At 36.7% G+C, this 22,230-nt stretch overlaps 1 protein-coding gene across 1 annotated transcript in view; it reads left to right on the top strand.

Moving 5' to 3' along the window:
• Window positions 1-22,230, top strand: part of ANO2 (anoctamin 2) — a 484,690-nt gene that overhangs the window by 429,582 nt on the left and 32,878 nt on the right. Inside the window, exons 21-22 of the mRNA XM_052001239.1 lie at window positions 16,833-16,985; window positions 18,897-18,949. Coding sequence (XP_051857199.1) covers window positions 16,833-16,985; window positions 18,897-18,949 — 206 coding nt within the window. The remainder of the gene's footprint in view (window positions 1-16,832; window positions 16,986-18,896; window positions 18,950-22,230) is intronic.

Below are 22,230 nucleotides of genomic sequence, written 5' to 3'. Positions count from 1 at the left end.
TACGGTCACATTTCCTAAGTAAAAGCTTACTCTTCTATGCTTGTCTGAACAGAGATGTATTATGGATAATTCCTCATTCTCTTCTTCCTTTGCTTCCTTCAGACACCTGTCTGCTCACTAAGTAGCCTTTGAATTTAGAGGCGACTGTCTAAAGGATAAAAATGTCTTAGTCTAGAAATCAGAAGTTTGCCAGCCACATTCCATTCTCTGTCCTGAGTTGCTTTGTGACCTCAGTTAGATGTACTGTTGAAAAGGCCTTGAAGAAGTAATAGGAGACTTTGGGGCCAAGATCTGCAACTAAATTGCTGTGTGATATTAGAAAAATCACTTCTCTGATCTCCCATTGTCTCACTGTAAAATGAAGGAGGAGGAATCAAAGAGCTCTATGTTATTGAAGTCACCTGAAGAGTGAATGGAAGGCATAGAGGTAAAGTCACTTCCCTGAAGATACCCAGGAAGCCATCATTACAGGTGAGTCAAAGACTTGAGCTCCATAGTGAAGATACCCCACAGGAACGACATGGCACAGGAAGAATGGGGGACAACATTGGACCTCCCTCTTTCTGATCAAGACAGACCTCCCAACCTCTAGCCAAAGTTACAGACAAAGGCAAGCCCAGTGAAACTGAAGCTGTCTGCTCCCTCTGCTGTGCCTGACACCGTGATCCTACAGTGTTCCCCTCTCAGCTGTCAGCTTCCTTGCTGAGCAATCCGGACCACCCATGTGGACAGGAAGCATGCTGAGCTGCTCAGCCCTGAACCTGTCAGCCTAAATGGCCCCACAAGGCATGAGGCTAGGCAAGGCAGCAAGGAGAAGAAGAATATTATATTTACTTTTTTTTTTTTTCTAAATTGAACTGGAATACAAATGCCAAGGGCAAGGTAGGGGGAGATCCTGGCTGGAAAGGAGAGGAGAGAAAGGCAGGTTATTATCTTAAATTAGGAGCAAAGGGAAGATTAGAGAGAGTGAAGGCTTTGATGGATCATGCAAGGGACATTTGTAGTGGGATGAGGAATTGGAGTCAGCAGCAAAAGGAAACACGAAAGGAAGAAATTAGTCTGGGAGACCTGGAAGGAGAAACCACAAGGGAGTCTCCAATATTAGACCTCTTACCCAAATAGCTTATTAAGAAATAAGCAAGATCACTTCTCTTTGGCTGAGGGACAGAAATCCAGGACCCCTGGATATATTTAAATAAAAAGCATTATATTCATTAGCATTAATAAGATTATTTTGGCATTCACAGCACTTTCTTAGAATATTAGAATGGGAGAAAAAATATTAGAGTTCATCTAATCCAATCTCTCATTTTATAGACGAAAGCATAGAAAGGAGAAATATTTTGCACCAGATCATATGAAGACTTGGGGATAGAAATGGGACTCTCCTATTACAGCATCCTATTTACCACTAGGGTATGATGTTTTTCTCTAGGCCTGTGGGAAAAGGAATTCTTCTATTCTGTTGTCACAAGGTGTGTCTTCTGAAACACATGTCTGTAAGTTGTTTTCTAAGAAATAGAATCTGAAGTAATTCAAAGTGTACTCTTCTTGGATCTCATCCAAGCGACTTCAGTGACACTGGTACCAAAAAGCTCATTGTAAATGGACTCATCTCTAAGGCAAATCTTCTAGTGATACATTACAGATTAACACTGGTTAACAGAGCTCATTTTTCCTGAATCTTATTAAAAGGATTTATTAGGCTATGTGTCTGATTTTTTAAATTTATAAGTCTTGGTCATTCTATTCTGTATATAGCCAGAGTATGATAGAACAACAAGCTTGCATATTTCTGAGGTAGAAACTGTTTTCAGTTGGAGCCTCCACTATCCTCCTGACATGGTAAGACTTCTTTTTAGACAAGTTCATAGAGATAATGACTATTTCTATTTGTATGACATTTTCCAACTTTCTGGGTTCACATATCTACTGTTTTTGTTCAGACCTTCATCCTCTCTCAAGGTCTCCCTGCCTAAATCTTTCCCACTGCAATCCATCTTTCACACACATGCCAAAATGGTTTTCCTAAATCAATGTCCAACCATGCTCTTCCCTATCATATGAATTCTAATTGTTCCCTGTTAACTCTTGTATCAACTATCAATTAAACTCCTGTTTGGGGCACCTAAAGCTTTTTACAACTTGGCTCTGTCTTATCTTTCTAGATCTTACGCATTATTTAGCTTCCATATACTCTGTGGTGTAGCCACTCTACCCCTTGTCTTCTTCATTTATGATATTGTATCTCCCATCTCCAGGCCTTCATCCCCCCACCTTCCCATCTTGTAATAATTGGTTTCCTCCAAGAGCCAAGTTAAGAACTAACTTCTTCTACAAGCTTTCCTGGCTCTGCCTCCCTTATTTCACAATTGATGAGAAGCCCTATTAACTTCTATTTCTTTGCCACAATGAAAAAAAGAATTGCTGTAAATATTTTAGTAAATACTTTTCTTTACTCTTACATCTCTTTGAAGTATTGAACAAGGTGTCTCAATGTCAAAATACAAGAAAAGTCTAGTAAAAAAAATTAGGGGACATAATTCCAAATTGCTTTCCAAAATTGCTAAACTAATGTGCAAGTTTGAGTATTAATATTCCTGCTTTTCTACATCTCCTTACAATATATCATTTTCTTTCTTTTGTGTGTCATTTTTGTCCATGTGAGGGGTGTAAGACAATCTCAGAGTTATTTTATGTTTTCTAATATCACTTATTTGTAGTTTTTTTTTTCCATGGATATTGTTAGCTTGGATTTCAAATATAATCATAATACTTATTTTTGTAAGTATTTATAAGAGAATGATAAAAGACAGGAAAATTGCAGGCCAATATCATTAATGAAGGTCAATTAAAATTTAAAAAAATAAAATTCTGTGGAACTACTGAATTTCATCCAAGAAATCATTTATTATGATCAAGTTGTATTTATACTAGAGATACAAAGATAGTTCATCATTAAGAGGAAAAGTCAACATAGTCATATTATAAACAAAAAAACTAAAAGTATATGATAATTTAGTACCATACTCATTTTTGTTAAAATCCCTACAAAATTTAGGCATAGAAGGACTTTTAAAAAATATTATAAAAAATATCTATTTAAAACCAGAAAAAAAAGCATTATATGTAATAGGGCTATATTAGGCCCATAGCTTTCCCAGTAAATATAGAAATAAAACAGTCATACATACTCTCTACACTATTATTTTCTATACTTCTAGAAATCTAGCAATAAGATAAGAGAAAGAAATTACATATATAAAGGTAATAAAGAGGATATGAAATAATTCCTACTTGCAGATGATATAATTTTTTAAAAATTATTATTATAGCTTTTTATTTATAAGTTATATGCATGGGTAATTTTACAGCATTGACCATTGCCAAACCTTTTGTTCCAAATTTTCCCCTCCTTCTCCCCTCCCCTCCCCCAGATGGAAGGTTGACCAATACATGTTAAAAGTATAAATTAAATACAATATAAGTATACATGTCCAAACAGTTATTTTGCTGTACAAAAAAGAATCGGACTTTAAAATAGTGTACTATTAGCCTGTGAAGGAAATAAAAAATGCAGGCAGACAAAAATAGAGGGATTGGTAATTCTATGTAATGGTTCATAATCATCTCCCAGAGTTCTTTCACTGGGTGTAGCTGGTTCAATTCATTACTGCTCTATTGGAACTGATTTGGTTCATCTCATTGCTGGAGATGGCCACATCTATCAGAATTGATAATCATATAGTATTGTTGTTGAAGTATATAATGATTTCCTGGTACTGCTCATTTCACTCAGCAGATATAATGGTTTGATTAGAGGAATCTTAGGATATCAGAAAATAGTTTAGCAGAAAATAGGGAGCTAGCAAATTTATAGGCTATATAGAATAACTTCTCAAAAGTCAGTGTTTCTCTTTAATAATGAAAATATCCAGGAAGCAATAATAAAAAGCCTATTCCAAATAACCACAAAATGCATGAAATATCTGGAGTTCAATCAACCAACCAAATCCCACGAAATATGTGTCTAAATTCCACTACAAAATCTTTAAAGAAATGAAGAACAACTTAGATAGCTGAAGGGATATTCAACTGCTCATGACTGGGTAGAGCCAAAATATTGCAAATGATAAGATCACCAAAATTACTTTATATGAAAAACTCCCTATGTCATTAAACTGCTTAAAAAAAACTTTAAAAACTGCCTGGAAGATTTTAGACTTAAACTTTGATATTTGCTGCTTTAATATTAAAGGTCATATTCTAATATAATAGCCAGAGCCCTTTGAAATAAATACATCTTCATCTTAAATTAAGAAAATGAGTTTTAAAGTAATTAAGAATCATGTCCATATCACTTCGTCAGCAAATATTAGAGATGGAATTTGAACCTAAGGTTCTTCTGATTGGCCTAGCTCTATCTGGACCACACATTGACTCTTGAGGCAAAATAGCATTTGCAAAGATGATTTGAAAAGTACATAGTGCTATATGATTAAAGATAATATGGTTACTATTTTTTTTTTTTTTGTCCTTCACTTGTGATTTCATTGCTCTATGAGCTCCCTCTACTGAAGCAGATAAAGAATTCATCTGATAATTAGAGATTGCTTAGAACTCAGAATAAAGGGACTTGCCCAGGGAGGTGTAGCTAGTATTTGTCAAAGCAGAATTTGAATCCAGGACCTCCTGATTTCAAGGCTGACCCCCTATTCACTTTACTAAATTCTCAGGCATGAAGATGAGATTATATTGTTATCAATATAAGGAGGAAAGATCATCAGAAAGTTTAGGAATATGGGGATAGAATTTTGTGAGTAGAAGAGACCATCTACTCAGAGAATCATAAAGATTTAAAGCCAGTTAGACATCACCTAGTTTAAAAACTTTGAAAAAGGAAAAAACTGAGATCCAGAAGGTTGATAAGATATGCCAAAATAACTCAGGTAGTAGAAGAAGGAAGATTAAAACCCAGGCCATCTGACTTCCAGTGTAGTGATTTATTTATTTATTTATTTTTTTACATATCATCTTAAGAGTTCTTTTACATAAATGGTAAAGTACAGACATGGGGAGCTAGGTGGTAAAGTTGGTAAAGCACCAGGTCTGGAGCTAGGAAAACTTGAGTTCAAATTCAGCCTCAGATACTAGCTGTGTGATTCTGGGCAAATCTCTTAACTTTCTTTGCCTCAGTTTCTTCAACTATCAACTGAATTGGAGAAGGAAATGGCAGACTTAATATATCTTTGCTCAGAAAACCCCAAATGGGGTCACGAAGAGGCAGATACAGCTAAAACAACCAAAGAACAACAAAGTTACATGAACCTTAGTGTATTAGTTTTATGAATACAAAAGAAGGAAGTTATTGGGGCAATAAGAGTGAAAAGGACCTTCCAGGTCTTACCCTTCTCTAATACTTGGTGGATTTTGATGAGTTCAAGAAAGACTTACTCCTGCTAGAGCAGCTGAGGAAGGCTTATTTTTATAATTCCAAGAAGAAATATCTAATATTTGTGCCTAGAATCTCCAGGAAGAAAAAACAGATAGATTGACTCCCCTGTGTCACAATTGGCAGGATTTTCCAAAGCAGTTATACCCCACTAAATGGGCAAAGAATTGAGTTGAATAGAGAGAATCATGTAATATTATTACATCACATTATGATGAAAAACTTTGAATTTCTGGCCTAGTAGAAAGTTCACTTTAATAACTGTAGTCAAGATTTCACACACACACACACTTACTTTCTCCTCTCTCTCTCTTCTCTCTCTCTCATATTCTCTCTCTCTCCCTCTCTCCTTCCAACAATGGTACACATAAATGTATACACCCATACATATATGCTGTGTGTGTGTGTGTTTAGGGGAATTTATAGGAGTGATGAAGAAACTCCTTCTTATTCTTAAAGGGCTTTAAGGGAAAAAATTCCAGTCTTTTTCAATGGCTTTTTCAGGATTTTACAACTTTAAATTTAGCAAATTATTATGATTTCAACTTGCCTCCTCTAACTGATTCAGTGTATTTGGTGTACAGATACTTAAAAGTAAACATTTTAAAAGATTTTAAAAATTAATTTAAAAAAATTTAAAAGAAACCATTATTTGAATTGTGACTGATCTTTGATCCTAGTGTGAATATTGATTAGTTGCTTATCTCTCTGCATCTCATTTTTCTTATCCTTAAAAAGAAGGATGGATTAGAGCAAAGCTTCTTATTTTGTGAGTCAGGACTCTCTATGTGGTCATGTGACTGAATGGAGGCAGTGTGAAAAATTTGGTAACAATAAAAGATTTCTGAATACAACAACAAAAAAATCAATTCACAATCAAACTTGTAATGAATGCGAGGTATATGAATCTGGTAATGAATCGAAGTGATCAATCTGGCAGTGAATGATTTGCCCAACTTCACTTCAGCTTTGGTTCTGAACATATCACATGTGTACTCTGCATTGTGCGTACACAAAGGTTGCCAGAAATACTGCTCAGATTCTAGATAAAGTTGAGTAAAAATTGTTGGAATCCTTACTAACTGCTAAGTAATTAGAGTTGATCTAATCTTACAAGAAGATGTTTTGGCCAGAACCTGAAACAAGGTACTAAGTAGAACTAATTTAGACAAGGCTTGTGTTCACACCTTTACTCATTGGAGTCCACAAGTATGCTAGCTTCACAAAGTACACTTTCTAACTTCAAGGGAGTTCACACCTCCCTTAAAGTCATTGGGCCAGAGAGCACTATGGGAGAAAACCCATCATCCCATTCTCTCAGAAGAGGCAGATAAAAAGCCAGCAATGAGGGATCTATGGCAGAATACATTTTTTCCTCTTGGCTGGCTGATCGCGCTGGACTTGAGAGGAACGACTCTGGTGCAGAGAACATTTTGACGGATTTCAGTGGAGGTACGCCAGAAGCCCTCTCTCCGCAGCAAGTTGGTGGCTGGGCTCCCCAGAAGGAGATAAGAGAGACCTTCCATCTCTGTCTTGGTTGGAGGCAGAAGAAAGCAGAGGCAGAGGCTGAAGGACAGAACCTTGGATTTGGAGACATCCGAAGGGCTCTAAGCCTCTAAACCGGCTGTGCTCTGAGAAGAACAAACTCCAACATTTGAACTCTAACATTTGGCGCCCAAGCGTGGGAACCAAGGACCCTACTTTCACTGAAGAAGTCTCCAGTGACCAGGAACTGAGCGAGTACAACCTTTTTTGGCTGAAATGGGACAGATCCTAGGTAAAGATTCTCCATCTACCACCCCAACCCCAGACCCACCCAGGAGTGGTGCTATAGAAAGCCTGCTTAAGCTGATAGAAGATCAAGGGCTACTTGTAACTTGGGGACAGGCAGCTAGACTTCTGGCTACATTAAAACGCACCTCTCCTTGGTTCTTAGAGGAAGAGCAAATCTCTCTAAAAAACTGGGCATTGGTTGGTCAACAGATCTCTGCATATAACAATGAAAACGGTCCTCGTTCAGTTTCCATTGTAGTGTTCTATTTATACAATACAATACAGATGGCCTTAAAATACCGGGATAGCCAAAGGGGGAAGCCTGAGATAAAGGAGGAAGACAAAGAACAGATTAATGGCCATATCCCCACAGGGCAGGGAGACTTAAGTGAGGCTCAAGGGTGGGGTGAATCTGAGGCAGCCTCAGCCCCCCCTGAGGAGCAGGTAATTGACTCTCCTTCATCAACTCCACCCTCCGGGATGGAGGGAGGAGAGGTAGTGTGGGGGGGGGGGGCAGAGTTCAAATGTTGGAGTTTGTTCTTCTCACAGCACAGCCGGTTTAGAGGCTTAGAGCCTTTTGGATGTCTCCAAATCCAAGGTTCTGTCCTTCAGCCTCTGCCTCTGCTTTCTTCTGCCTCCAACCAAGACAGAGATGGAAGGTCTCTCTTATCTCCTTCTGGGGAGCCCAGCCACCAACTTGCCACGGAGAGAGGGCTTCTGGCGTACCTCCACTGAAATCCGTCAAAATGTTCTCTGCACCAGAGTCGTTCCTCTCGAGTCCAGCGCGATCAGCCAGCCAAGAGGAAAAAATGTATTCTGCCATAGATCCCTCATCGCTGGCTTTTTATCTGCCTCTTCTGAGAGAATGGGATTATGGGTTTTCTCCCATAGTGCTCTCTGGCCCAATGACTTTAAGGGAGGTGTGAACTCCCTTGAAGTTAGAAAGTGTACTTTGTGAAGCTAGCATACTTGTGGACCCCAATGAGTAAAGGTGTGAACACAAGCCTTGTCTTAATTAGTTCTACTTAGTACCTTGTTTCAGGTTCTGGCCAAAACATCTTCTTGTAAGATTAGATCAACTCTAATTACTTAGCAGTTAGTAAGGATTCCAACAAAAAATTTCTTGGACAAATAGGCCTCAAGTGGGAAAAGGTTAAGAAGTTCTGTATTAGATGATCTCTAAGATCTCTTCCTGTTCTAACCCTGTATGTAGAAGGCATTCAGTGAAGAGGAAAGCGCCCAGAATTGGATATTGCTGAACCTGGGTTTGAATCTCTCCTTTGCCATTACTACTTTCATAAACCTACTATTTTGCACAGTACCTGGCATGTGTTAATTAATTGATAATCTCTTGTATCTTCCAGTTCTAGGCTCATGATGCTATTTTAATAAGCTTTTGTATACTTGATAGTACTTTTAGGGTCCTTCCATTCCCCTCCGTCCTTCTCTTCTCCCACGTTAGAACAGTCTTGTTCTTTTGCTTGGGTATTATTTCCCAAATTGCTAATGAAATTTTCTCCAGACCCTTGCATAATCCTCTCTAGTTTTCTGAAGCTGCTGAGCCCCTGCTGAGGTTCTTGTCAAAATCCTGTCTGCTCCCTGTTTATGGGGTCATTTAGCACTTAAGAACATTTTCCTTGTCAGGCCTTCATGCTGTCCTATAACTGCTGAACACATTTGGTTTTTCTTGCCTGTAATTAGAAGGCAAAGCACTTGTTTGAGTTGAAAGTCTGGCTGATGAAATAAACTCTGCTTGCCCTCCCTTACTATGTTTTTATTTATATTTATATTAACAGGCTGTTTATAGCAGTCTCCTTTCAGCAACTTCTCCCCAAATGAAAGAAATTAAAAGTTCATACTGAAGAGCTTATCAGTTTCATTTATTCCCTCACACTGCTGGATGCTCAAGATGGAAAGTTTCTATTCATTCCAATGGAGTTTAACCCTTTCTAAGTCACAGAAAATAAAAAAGAAAAGGAAAAAAAATCAATCATCTTCATCAAGTTAATTATTTTGGCTTGGGCTTTTTTGGAAGTTTATGTGGAAATGTTACATCACTGAGTTATATTACTTTATCTTTTCTCTTAGTTTGCCATTAGTATGATTCTTCCCACTTTCATTTGCTTGACTTTTTTGTTTGTTTGGGAGCAAGACAGAAATATCCTCCTAATGCTCACATTCTAATGGGGGTGACACTTTGTAATTATTAATAATTACTATATATTATTAATTATGTAAATAATCTCAGAGAGAAGGCACCAAGACTAAGTGAGATTGAGGATGGTCTCTCATTTGTGATTGTTTTCAGTCATTGTTAGTCATATCATATCTGACTTTTCATGAACCCATTTTGTTTTGATTTGACTTGAGTTGGTTTGGTTTGATTTGGTTTTGCCAGTGACTGGAGTGGTTTGCCATTTACTTCTGTACCTCATTTTACAGATGAAGAAACCCAAGGCAAACAAGGTGAAGTGACTTGCCCAGTCACATGGCTATTAAGAGGCTGAGGATAGATTTGAACTCAGGAAAATGAATTTTCTGACTCTGGACCCAGTACTTTATCCATTGCACCACTGAACTGACCCCAAATATTGATGATTCTATTTCTATGTGACTTGCATTCAAACTCTTCTTTCTATCTACACAGCCACCAATATAATTTTGGCCACCAGCATGTCCCATATGGACTCATTTGGACAAAGGCTTTCTATCTCTTCTCCTGTCTCCCCTTTCCAGCCCATCCTCATCACTGCCAAATAATAATACTATTTATTAATAATGATAATATTCCTAAAACATGTTTTGCTCCCTTATTCAAAAAGCTCTAGTAGATTGTCAGTTGCCACTAGAATAGAACATAAACTTCTCTATTTAGCATTTAAAACTTTTACAATCTGGGTTAGCCCATATTTCCAGCTCCATCCCACAGTCTTCTTTATGCATATGTCTTTGCATTTTCCATTTCCTTGGTTTTGCATGGGCTCAGCTCTGTGCCTAGATATAATCTAGCTTCACTTTTGCATTGTAAATCTCTGTATTCCTTCAAAGCTCAGTGCAAAAGCAATCTCCTGCACAAGATCTTTTCTGAACCCATCAGCTACCAGTTCTCTCCCTACACTACCCCTGAAAATTACTTTGTATTTACTATCGATATATTTTATTTGCTTATATGTATTCCTATTGTATATCCTCCCAATAAAACATAAGATGCTAGAAGATAGATAGTTTCATTTTTTTCTTTTTGTCCCTAATATTTAGCAGAGTGCCTGACACAAAATAGCTGCTTAATTAACATGTGGCAAATATATTGCAAGATGAACCGGGGCAATCACAAAGGAAAAGACAGGTTGTGTCATAATCAGTACATACTTCTTCACAGATTCTTTTATTTTTCCAATCAACAAGTATTTATTTTCTATCCCTCGCATTCCTCCACCTCCCTGAAAAAAAAAATAGACACTTGTAGCAAATGTGTGCATGGTCAAACAAAACATATTCTCTAGTTGGCTATGTCTAAAAATGGATATTTCATCCTCTTCCCAGAGTCTATCATTTCTGTCAGGAAGTGAATAGAAACTTCATTATCATTTCTCTGGAATTGTGGTTGATCATTGCAATGATGAGAGTTCTTAAAACTTTCAAAGTTGTTTCTTTACAGTATTATAGTATATTTACATAGGTTAGCATCTATTTTCATTAAAAATAATTTGTTTATCAGAGGTAGCACCATTTTTCCTTTCTTTCCAGCCTCCAAATTACCCTGTATTTATTTTGGATATGTTTTGTACATTTTGTCTCCTCCAATAAAGTATATATCCCTGAGAATAAGAACTGTTTCATTTTTGTCTTTATACCTGAAATACCCAGCATATAATAGATATTAATAAATTCTTAACAATAAGTGTTAATTGATAGCAAAGAGTGGCTAGAATTGTGATTGTCCATATCTTTTATATCATCAAAATTAACTATATATCAAAAAACCCAGAGAGGAACAGTGCAGAGCAGGCCAGATTTTGAGCCTTTGCTATACAAAGAATAATTGCATAGTGCTTGTACCTGTGTGCTATTGAATACTAAAGAATCCAGCAAAGAAGTACAGTCTCAGAACAAATGCATCCCAAGAGCTGTTAAGAGCAGCTGGTAAGGGTTGGTAAGATCATATGCTGAGACTATATGCAAGTATCACCTGCACATCTGAAAAGAATTTCAATACTTTGAGCATCTGTTAATTTTATCAATATGAACTCTCCATCTACCAAGAGGATCACAAACTCTCCATACCTTTGTGCACCATTTTTATGAATTTCAGTTTGAATAAGTTTGACTCTCCTGACTGACCTTCTGATGTGTCTCTCTAAAATTAGCCAGGCCCATCCTTCAGTGAGAAGACACATAATCCACACACTACCCTATACACACACTCAAAGACATTTCTGCTTCAGTAGGTGATCCAGAGTTGCATGCTTACCACTGGGATAGGCCTGAAGACCTAACATGACCTGCCTACCAAAATGACGTTTGTTGAGTGGTGGATGTGAAAGGCAACATAATAATTTTTGTCAATGTGTTTATCTTTCAGGGAAGTCTTACTCTTATGGATCAAAATGGGGTATAGATCACCCTGGGTTCCTAAAAGTTACACTAGCAGAAAATGATCCTAGGAGGAAAGTACAGCTAGTGATACTACTGTATGTCTGTCATACAAAGATCAGACTAGCTAAGTCTGGAAAGACTCATCAGCAAACTGGCTTCAGGGTGGTAAATTTTTCAGCTATAGCTGCTCATAATAATAATAGTCAGCACTTAACATAGCACTTAAAGATATGCAAAGTGTTTTGCAGAGACTATCTCACTTGGTCATTGAAACAATCCTGGGAAATGGGTGCTATTATTACTCCCAAATTTGCAGATGAGGAAACTGAGTCGAGATGGGTCCAGTATGAAGCTGGATTTGCCCAGGGCTGTAGAGCTAGGCTATGTGTAAGGCTAAATTTGAATCCAGGTCTTTCTGACCTTAAGTATGATATTTCATCTACAATACAATGCTGCTTCCCTGACAACTGTCTATTAAAACATACAGGGGATAATTCATACCAACAAAGTCATAGCTCTTTGGAGGTGTTGAGGTGGTCAGTATATAAGTACAAAAATAAAGAGGAATTTGACTGCTGCATTGCACTGAGCCCTTATAGATCCAGGCTAGAGGGCCCCTTGCACAGCAGGAGAATCCGTAGACCCGCCTCTTTTGCCCAACCGATGAGAGCCTTAATGATGAAGCACATTATGATTTGGGGGAACATGTGTTCTACAGACATAAGAAGACAAAAGTCACTGAATGGTTGAAGAATGCCATAACAAATGTATTTGGTTCATGTCTGTAATTAAGAAGAATTACTTGTTTTAGGTTTTGTCTTTCAATTTTCTTCATATGAATAAAATATGTGACTATAATAGTGACTTTGTCATACCCTTATATTCCCTCTTCTTTAGAGTTTGAGGATCCTCAACATTTTGAAGGCTGGGGCTGGGCAGGACAGGAGAGAAGAGAGATAGCAATTTGTGGTGTCTTTAATTTCTCTTAGTGCCCTAACAGGGGTTCCTCAAAGAAACTTTCTCAAGGAGTTTGGGAGTCTTAGAATATTAGGGTAAAAGGCTCCTTTGAACTCAATTATCCAGCCCTTTGACCATCTGGCCCTTTTGGAAGCCACTGAGTCGTCTTCCAATTATTTCTGACTCTTCATGACCCTATTTGAGGTTTTCTTGGTGAATATATTGGAATGATTTGCCTTTTCTTTCTCCATCTCATTTTTCAGATGAGGAAACAAAGGCAAACAGGATTAAGTGACTTGCCCAGGGTTACTCAGCTAGTAAGTATCTGAGACCAAATTTCAGTTCAGGTCTTACTCACTCTAGGCACTCTGCACCATCCCTTGCATCAATAGCTGCTCTTTTATTAGTACCAGAAGCAGCCTTTGAAGTCATTCAGTATAGCTCATTTGACCATCTTGCTTTTTTGGAAGCTAAACTAGCTTCTATAATCTAGATGGACCTTCTTTGTCAAGTTGGTTAATCTACCTCATGATTTCAAAAGCCTCTTTAAATTAAACATCATCTGGTAAGCCCCTTACTGGAAGAATCTCAAACCTAGACCACCTCTTCACATACCATGTAACATAAGACTATGCCTTTTGTATGTCTTTTTAACTATTCAGAGAAGGACTGAAATCTGTTTGTTAGCTTTTGTGATAATAATATGAAGGGAAGGAAGGTGGAGTAGTTGCGAGCTGACCTTGGAAGTAGGTCACAAAGACCTGGATGTTGACATAGCCTGACTTTATAATCTTGGGCAAATCCCTTAACCTCTCAATCTCCCCAAGTTGTTCTTTAAGATTCTGAATTGTAAGATAATTCTTCATTTGCATAGGAAGAATGAACTTCTTTAGCAAGAGTTTCCCACGAGGTCCCATATCCACTCAAAAATAAAATTATATGTCATTTTAAGATTTGCAAAGCACTTTTCTCAAAATAGTCCCATGGCAAGGAGTAGTTCACCATCTTTCAGTAAAAAAAAAAAAAAAAAAAAAAAAAAGGTTAAGAATTAGATTACGTGACTTGTCTATAAGCACCCAACTATTAAGTGAGGTGGGATTCAAACCTATATATTTTCATGGAAAGTCTAGACCTCTTTCAGTACTTTCTATGCAAGTAGTTGTCAATGTATATTTTCAGTTTTAAAGAAATAGACAGTTCTTTTGGTTTCCTTTCCTTAACACTTGCCAAATGGAGGATTTGAGAATATGTACATCTCTGTTAAGGGAGGTCACATATGGAAGAAGATTCTTCCTCCCACAGAGCAGAGCTCAGCATTAGGACTCTGCCATGGCATTTAAACATATCATTGTTGTATAAAGACAGGCATTGGTGGTAATAATTCTAGGTAATGCTTTAAGATTTAGAGAGTGCTTTTTGCTCAAAAAACCTGTAGGTATATAGCAAAAGTAGTATTATTTACATTTTGAAGATGAGGAAACTGAGGTTTGAAGAAATTAAATGACTCATCTATAGGGTCACACAGATAGTAAATGTCAGAGCCAGGATTCAAATCCATGTCTCCTTATTCTAAAGCCACTACTCTTTCTACTATGCCAAATTCCTCTGGTTTGGCAATCACATCTGTAAGAAGTTATTAAAAGCAGAGTATGACCATGTCATTGTGACTAGTCTTCCTCTTCCCATTTCATCTCATTCTCCAGTCTGTGTATTTATTTCATGTATTTCATGTAGCCACCTATAGTATTTGGTTTTTTCCCCCTCTATTTTCAGTTTCTCTAGATCTTTCTCCTATGTTCCTTTCAGACTACCAGGAGTAGCTAGGTGGCCCAATAGAACAATGGCCTTGAAACAGGAAGACTTATCTCCATGAGTTTAAACCCAACCTCAGGAAACTTACTAGCTGTATGACTTTGGGCACATCACTTAATCTGTTTGCCCCAATTTCCTCATCTATAAAATGAGCTAGAGTTATTAAAAAAAAAAAAAAGATAAACTACTCTAGTATTTTCACTAGGAAAATCCCAAGATGAATTCACAAAGATTGACTGAAATGACTAGACAACAATATCACTGTACCCAACTCCTTATGGGAAGGAATTTAGTTTATTGTTTGTCCCCACTCCTAATGGTATCTTGTTTGATTTCATAAGTTATGTCAACAAGGAAAGCTGGGCTTCTTCTCCCCCATTTCATATCCAGTACTCTATTTATATATCCTTTCTGTCATGTCTCAACATATTCTGTTTGTGCCTTGACACCCTTGGCCTGTGCACAGGGGTATTTGTGAGGAGTTCCAGAAACATTTGAAATGCTCATGTACATGTGTGCTTGTGTATCTGTAGTCACTGTTCAGCCTTAGGGAAAGGGAGTCACTCTTATTTTGGTAGTAGGCTGGGACTGTGTCATGAAAGGCTTAAATTTTTGCTGTTTTTTTTTTTTTTTTTTTTAGTCATCTTTAACTCTCTGTAGCCCCATTTGGGATTTTCTTGACAAAGATACAGGAGTGGTTTGCCATTACCTCCTCCAGCCCATTTTACAGATGAAAAACTGATGCAAACAGGGTTAAGTGAGTTGCCTAGGGTCACATAGCTAGTAAGTGTCAGAGATTGAATCTGACCTCAGATCCTCCTGGCACCACCCAGCTGCTCACAGGCTTAGGTGCCAAATTAAAATTTTGACTCCTTCTACTTACCTTTTGTAAGTTTTAATTTGCTCATCTGTAAGATGAGAGTTTGAACCAAGATATATTTTATATATATAAATATCACCTCCATGATAGAATGTTAGCCTCTTGTGGACAAGAATTGTTTTTTATTTTTGCCTGTGTATTTCAGCCCCTAGCATATAATATTCCACTAATAAATGATTGATTGATTTCTAAGGTTTTTTAAGATCCTAGGAAATAGCTTAAAATGTCCAAAAGAGAAAGCTAAAACTTCATTAGACCTAGGAATCCTCTGATTCTCATCCCCACCTTTAAGCTCTTCATTGTTCTGTGTTCCCTCAGCATATAACACCCACAGTATTTGTGTGTTCATATTAAACTAATCTTGGGAAGACAAATAGGGATCCATGATCCTTCTTTAAGTCAGAAACTTTCATGGGGAAATTCCTTTGAATGTATTTCCTCATAGCATATTAAAAGGCTCTGTATGCAATGAATTCCCTGTTCCCTCAGATCTTCCAAGAGAATTTTGTCTGGATCTCAAATTTCCCTGATTCCACTTTCCTCTGTATCTCCCTTGGTAGGCAGCAAGTGTCTTGATGATAGGGACCATGTCACTGTACAACTTTTTGTCCTCATGGTTTAGCTTGGACCCTGGTGCAAGCTAAATGTTTACTGAATTGAATTTAAATGAAAGTTCCATTCACTGACCTGAAGTTATTTGACTTTGGTGGCTTCTTGGTAAGGAAGGAAGCATAGCATGGAAACAGGAAGTCTTACTGTATGTAGTGGAGAGAGTGCAGATATTGGAATCAAAGAAAAAGGATTTGTGACCTATTCCTCCATCTGCTTTCTATGGGACTTTAGGCTAGTCATTTAACTTTCTGAGCCTTAAATTGTTCTTGAAATGAATGCTGGGGAAAATATATTTGTATTTCTTACTTTCTAAGTTTGTTCTAGAAATCAAATAAGACAATGTTATATAATACATATTAACTATAAAATGCTATATGATAGTAGCTAGCATTTACATGATATTTTAAGGTTTGCAGGATGTTTTACAATATTATCTTATTTTGATCCTCACAACAATTTTAGGAGGTAGGTGCTCTTATCAACCTGTTTTAGAAATGTGGAAATTGTCTCTAAGTGACTTACCTAACTAGTATATGTCTGAGACTGATTTTGGAATCAGATCATCCCAATTTCAAGTTAAGTGCTTTATCATTCACTCATCTAATTATCTGTACATGTCAGTTTTTATTATTAAAAGAAGAAGGAATAGATAGGCAACAATTGATTTGATGCATATTTGGACAAAATTATCATTGCTATTTCTTTTCTGCTTAAAACTGAGATGCTGTTTATTACTTTTTTCTTTCCCAGTTATCCAATTTGGATTTGTCACTCTATTTGTGGCCTCCTTTCCTCTGGCTCCAGTGTTTGCCCTCCTCAATAATGTTATTGAAGTCAGGCTTGATGCAAAGAAGTTTGTTACAGAGCTAAGACGTCCTGATGCTGTGAGAACCAAAGATATAGGTATGTAACCAAGCTGTGGGTTATGATATCCCTCCTTTCCCCCACCACTGGCGCATTGGTATAGCTCCTGCCATCTCTAGTTCAAAGCCATATTCTCTAGCCTTGTTTGTAAATCTTAGGCCTTGAATTGTAAAGTTTTGTAAAGCTTTCCATTCTCCTCTTTTTCCAGTAGGAGTGGCTTTAAGATCTCTTAGACCACCATCTAGCTCCCCCATTCTTTTTTTTTTTTTTTTTTTTTTTATTTTTTTTTATTTTTTTTATTTTTTTTTATTTTTATTTTTTTATTTTTTTATTTAATAATTACATTATATTTACACTCATTTCTGTTCCGATTTTTTTTTCGCCTCCCTCCCTCCACCCCCTCCCCTAGATGGCAAGCAGTCCTTTATATGTTGGATATGTTGCAGTATATCCTAGATACAATATATGTTTGCAGAACCGAACAGTTCTCTTGTTGCGTAGGGAGAATTGGATTCAGAAGGTATAAATAATCCGGGAAGAGAAACAAAAATGCAGATAGTTCACATTCGTTTCCCAGTGTTCTTTCTTTGGGTGTAGCTGCTTTTGTCCGTCATTTATCAATTGAAACTCAGGTCTCTTTGTCAAAGAAATCCACTTCCATCAAAATATGTCCTCATACAATATCGTTGTCGAAGTGTATAATGATCTCCTGGTTCTGCTCATTTCACTTAGCATCAGTTCATGTAGGTCTCTCCAAGCCTCTCTGTATTCATCCTGCTGGTCATTTCTTACAGAACAATAATATTCCATAACATTCATATACCACAATTTACCCAGCCATTCTCCAATTGATGGGCATCCATTCATTTTCCAGTTTCTAGCCACTACAAACAGGGCTGCTACAAACATTTTGGCACATACAGGTCCCTTTCCCTTCTTTAGTATTTCTTTGGGATATAAGCCCAATAGAAACACTGCTGGATCAAAGGATATGCACATTTTGATAATTTTTTGGGCATAATTCCAGATTGCTCTCCAGAATGGACAACCCCTGATATCCATCTGTATGTTGAAGTTCCTTTAAGGACTCACTTATGTATCACCTCTGGAGAGACAGTATGGTGTAGTAGAGAATTGAAACTGGAATCAGAAAGAATTGGATCCAAATCACATCTGAGTTGTTTGCTACCTGTAAGGCTCTGAGCAAGTCACTTAATTTCTTTGCTTTAATTCCTTATCTCCAAAAAGAGGAGGCAGGATTAGATAATTATGATAATTATGATTCAGGCACTGTGCAGTTCCAGTTCCTCTAGGTGGTTAATAGGTCAAGCTCTTGCAGTGTAATACTTTCTTACATGACAAAAATCTATGCTTCTTATAGCATCGGGATAGGGATGGGAGCTGTGATTTCATTGTTATAGGGAACTCCCAAGTGAGGAAACAACTACTAAAAATGCAGCAATTTATACGCAATTTATAATCTTAAAGAGTTGTCTAGAGCACTTAGAAGCACTTCTAAGTTCCCTTCCAGCTCTAAATATAAGATCCTTTGGCCCACTAAGCCTTCTCTAACCATCCCAGTTCCAGCTGATGGTGACCTCTCCTTCAGATTTTTTAAGCACCTTTCTTAGTTCTCTTCCTTTTACCTCACTCTCACATGTAACACAATTATCTGTACATTTATTCTTTTTTTTCTCTCTCCAAACTTCTCCCCACCTCTAGTGAGCAGTACATTAGTATCATACCTGCCTTTGTATCTTCCTTTCACCTAGCACAATGCCTCGTACAAGGTGTAGTAGTCAATAAATTTTGTTTGTCGGTTTTCATTGAAGTATCTGTAAATCATCCTCTTGAACAATACCACTTTCATTTCCATTACTGTTATGCTATAGCTGTTTCAAGAAACCCAGTGATGAGAGTAACCCAACATCTGTCTTTTCTTTCTTGCAGGAATTTGGTTTGACATTCTTTCAGGGATTGGAAAGTTCTCTGTTATTATCAATGTAAGTATATAAAACGATGATATCTTTGGCCTCCTTTTGAGTGCCTTCCAGATGAGTCCAGCTCTTTCCATCAGCAGAAACAGCCCATGTTTCCTTCCTATGTAACTCTAAAGATGGCTTCATTTAGATTCATAAGTCACATAAGGAGAGACAGTGTGAGGTTGTAAAAAATGTGCTAGACCAATTTTTCCAGGTCTTTGTATGAAATAGTAATAATACATATGCCTACATGATGGAGTTGTTGAGAATATCAAGTGAATTAACACATGTACTTGTAAATCTAAAAGAACCATCTCAATGTCAGCCATTGTTATTTTATGGTTGAAAAACTCCTTTCTACTTTTTAACTTTAGTTCAGTGAACAAAACTAGAAGATCTTTTCTTATTTCCTCTCCCAACCACAACATTTTTTTTGGAGGGGCTTCTGTTCTTTTTGCTCATATAATTCCTGACTTTCCTTTGGTAGATAGATTCCCAAATATTTTATGGTATCAACAGTTATTCTGAATGGAATTTCTCTTTGTATCTCTTGCTGTTGGGTTTTGTTGGTGATGTATAAAAATGCTGAGGATTTATGGGGATTTATTTTGTAGCCAGCTACTTTGCTAAAATTATGAATTATTTCCAATAGCTTTTTGGTAGAATCTCTGGGGTTCTCTAGGTATACCATCATATCATCTGCAAAGAGTGATAGTTTGGTTTCCTCATTGCCTACTCTAATTCCTTTTATATTCTCGACTTTTTATTGTTCCATATGAATTTTGTTGTTATTTTTTCTAGATCAATAAATATTTTCTTGGAAGTCTGATTGGTATAGCACTAAATAAATAGATTAGTTTAGGGAGTATTGTCATCTTTATTATGTTCGCTCGGCCGATCCAAGAGCACTTAATATTTTTCCAATTATTTAAGTCTGACTTTATTTGTGTGGAGACTTTTTTATAATTTTGCTCATATAAGCACAGAAAATGTCTTAATGGATGGGAAGATCGAAATTAATGAGTTCTTTTCTGAGGTTTGTTGCTAATATATTGAACTTAGGAACTATCTATGTTGGGCCATTGGAATAAAATAACAGAAAATGAATGGGAATCTCCTTTGGGGGCATGTGTAGGCTTTGTAGGGTGAATTATAACATATATATATATATATATATATATATATATATATATATATATATATATATATATATATATATATATATATCATATAGGTTTGCAACATATATTACAAATATCTTATTGGATTTCTCACAATGATCCTGGGAAGTAGATGCTGTTATTATCCTCATTTTACAGAAGAAGAAACTGAGGTATCAGAAAAAAAATTGCTTGCTAAGGATCACATAGACAGGAAGTATCTATTAGGTTTGAACTCTACTCTTCCTGACTTCAGGTCCAATGTTCTATTTCCTCTGTCACCACTTACCTGCCTTCTAAATTCTATCAGCAAAAATTCCATTGTCATTGTCAAGAAAGAAGGCTATGAAATATTTGTCTTCCTAGGAGATATTCTTACATTCATTTTCATATATATTCACTCATTGATTCATTCAACATTTATCAAGCAGCAATTGTACAATAAATATTTTAGATACTGTGCTAAACACCAATGTAGGATGCAATCCCTATTTTTTCAAATAGTTTATATAACATTGGAGTTAATTGTTCTTTAAATGTTTGGTAGAATTCACATGTAAATCCATCTGGTCCTGGGGATTTTTTCTTAGGGAGTTGATTGATAGTTTGTTCTATTTCTTTTTCTGAGATGGGACTGTTTAGGATATTTACTTCTTCCTCTGTTAGTTTGGGCAAGCTGTATTTTTGGAGGTATTTTTCTATTTCATTTAAGTTGTCGAATTTATTGGCATAAAGTTGGGCAAAGTAACTCCTAATTATTGCTCTAATTTCCTCTTCGTTAGTAGTGAGTTCTCCCTTTTCATTTTTAAGACTAACAATTTGATTTTCCTCTTTCCTTTTTTTAATCAGATTTACTAAGGGTTTGTCTATTTTGTTGGTTTTTTCATAGAACCAACTCTTAGTTTTATTAATCAATTCAATAGTTTTTTTACTTTCAATTTTATTGATCTCACCTTTTACTTTTAGAATTTCAAGTTTAGTGTTTGACTGGGGGTTTTTAATTTGTTCCTTTTCTAGCATTTTTAATTGCAAACCCAATTCATTGACCTTCTCTTTCTCTATTTTATACAAATAGGCCTCTAGAGATATGAAATTTCCCCTTATTACCGCTTTGGCTGCATCCCATACATTTTGGTATGATGTCTCATTATTATCGTTTTCTTGGGTGAAGTTATTAATTATGTCTATGATTTGCTGTTTTACCCAATCATTCTTTAGTATGAGATTATTTAGTTTCCAATTATTTTTTGGTCTACTTCCCCCTGCTTTTTTGTTGAATGTAATTTTCATTGCATCGTGGTCTGAAAAGGATGCATTTACTATTTCTGCCTTACTACATTTGAGTTTGAGGTTTTTATGTCCTAATATATGGTCAATTTTTGTATAGGTTCCATGAACTGCTGAAAAGAAAGTGTATTCCTTTCTGTCTCCATTACATTTTCTCCAGAGATCTATCATATCTAGCTTTTCTAGTATTCTGTTTACCTCTTTGACTTCTTTCTTATTTATTTTCTGGTTTGATTTATCTAATTCTGAGAGTGCAAGGTTAAGATCTCCCACTATTATAGTTTTACTGTCTATTTCTTCTTGCAGCTCTCTTAGTTTCTCTTTTAAGAATTTAGATGCTACCCCACTTGGTGCATATATGTTTAATATAGATAGTGCTTCATTATCCATGCTACCCTTTAGCAAGATATAGTGTCCTTCCTTATCTCTTTTAATTAGGTCAATTTTTGCTTTAGCTTGATCTGAGATCAGGATGGCTACCCCTGCTTTTTTGACTTCACCTGAAGCATAGTAGATTTTGCTCCAACCTTTTACCTTTAACCTGCATGTATCTCCCCGCTTCAGGTGTGTTTCCTGTAAACAACATATTGTAGGATTCTGGCTTTTAATCCATTCTGCTAACCGCTTCCTCTTTATGGGGGAGTTTACCCCGTTCACGTTTATGGTTAGAATGACCAATTCTGTATTACTTGCCATCTTGTTAACCCCGGTTTATGCTTTCCTCCCTTCTTTCCCCTTTCCCCCCTTTCCAAGTATTAAGCTTGTGAGCACCCCTTGCTTCTCACAGCCCTCCCTTTTTAGTGTCCCTCCCCCCGCCTTAGAGTTCCTCCCCCTATCTTACCCCTTTCCCTCCCA

Source organism: Antechinus flavipes, chromosome 5, assembly GCF_016432865.1.
Source record: "Antechinus flavipes isolate AdamAnt ecotype Samford, QLD, Australia chromosome 5, AdamAnt_v2, whole genome shotgun sequence".
NCBI classification, from domain to species: Eukaryota; Metazoa; Chordata; class Mammalia; order Dasyuromorphia; family Dasyuridae; genus Antechinus; species Antechinus flavipes.
This window is presented reverse-complemented; position numbering and strand designations above follow the sequence as displayed.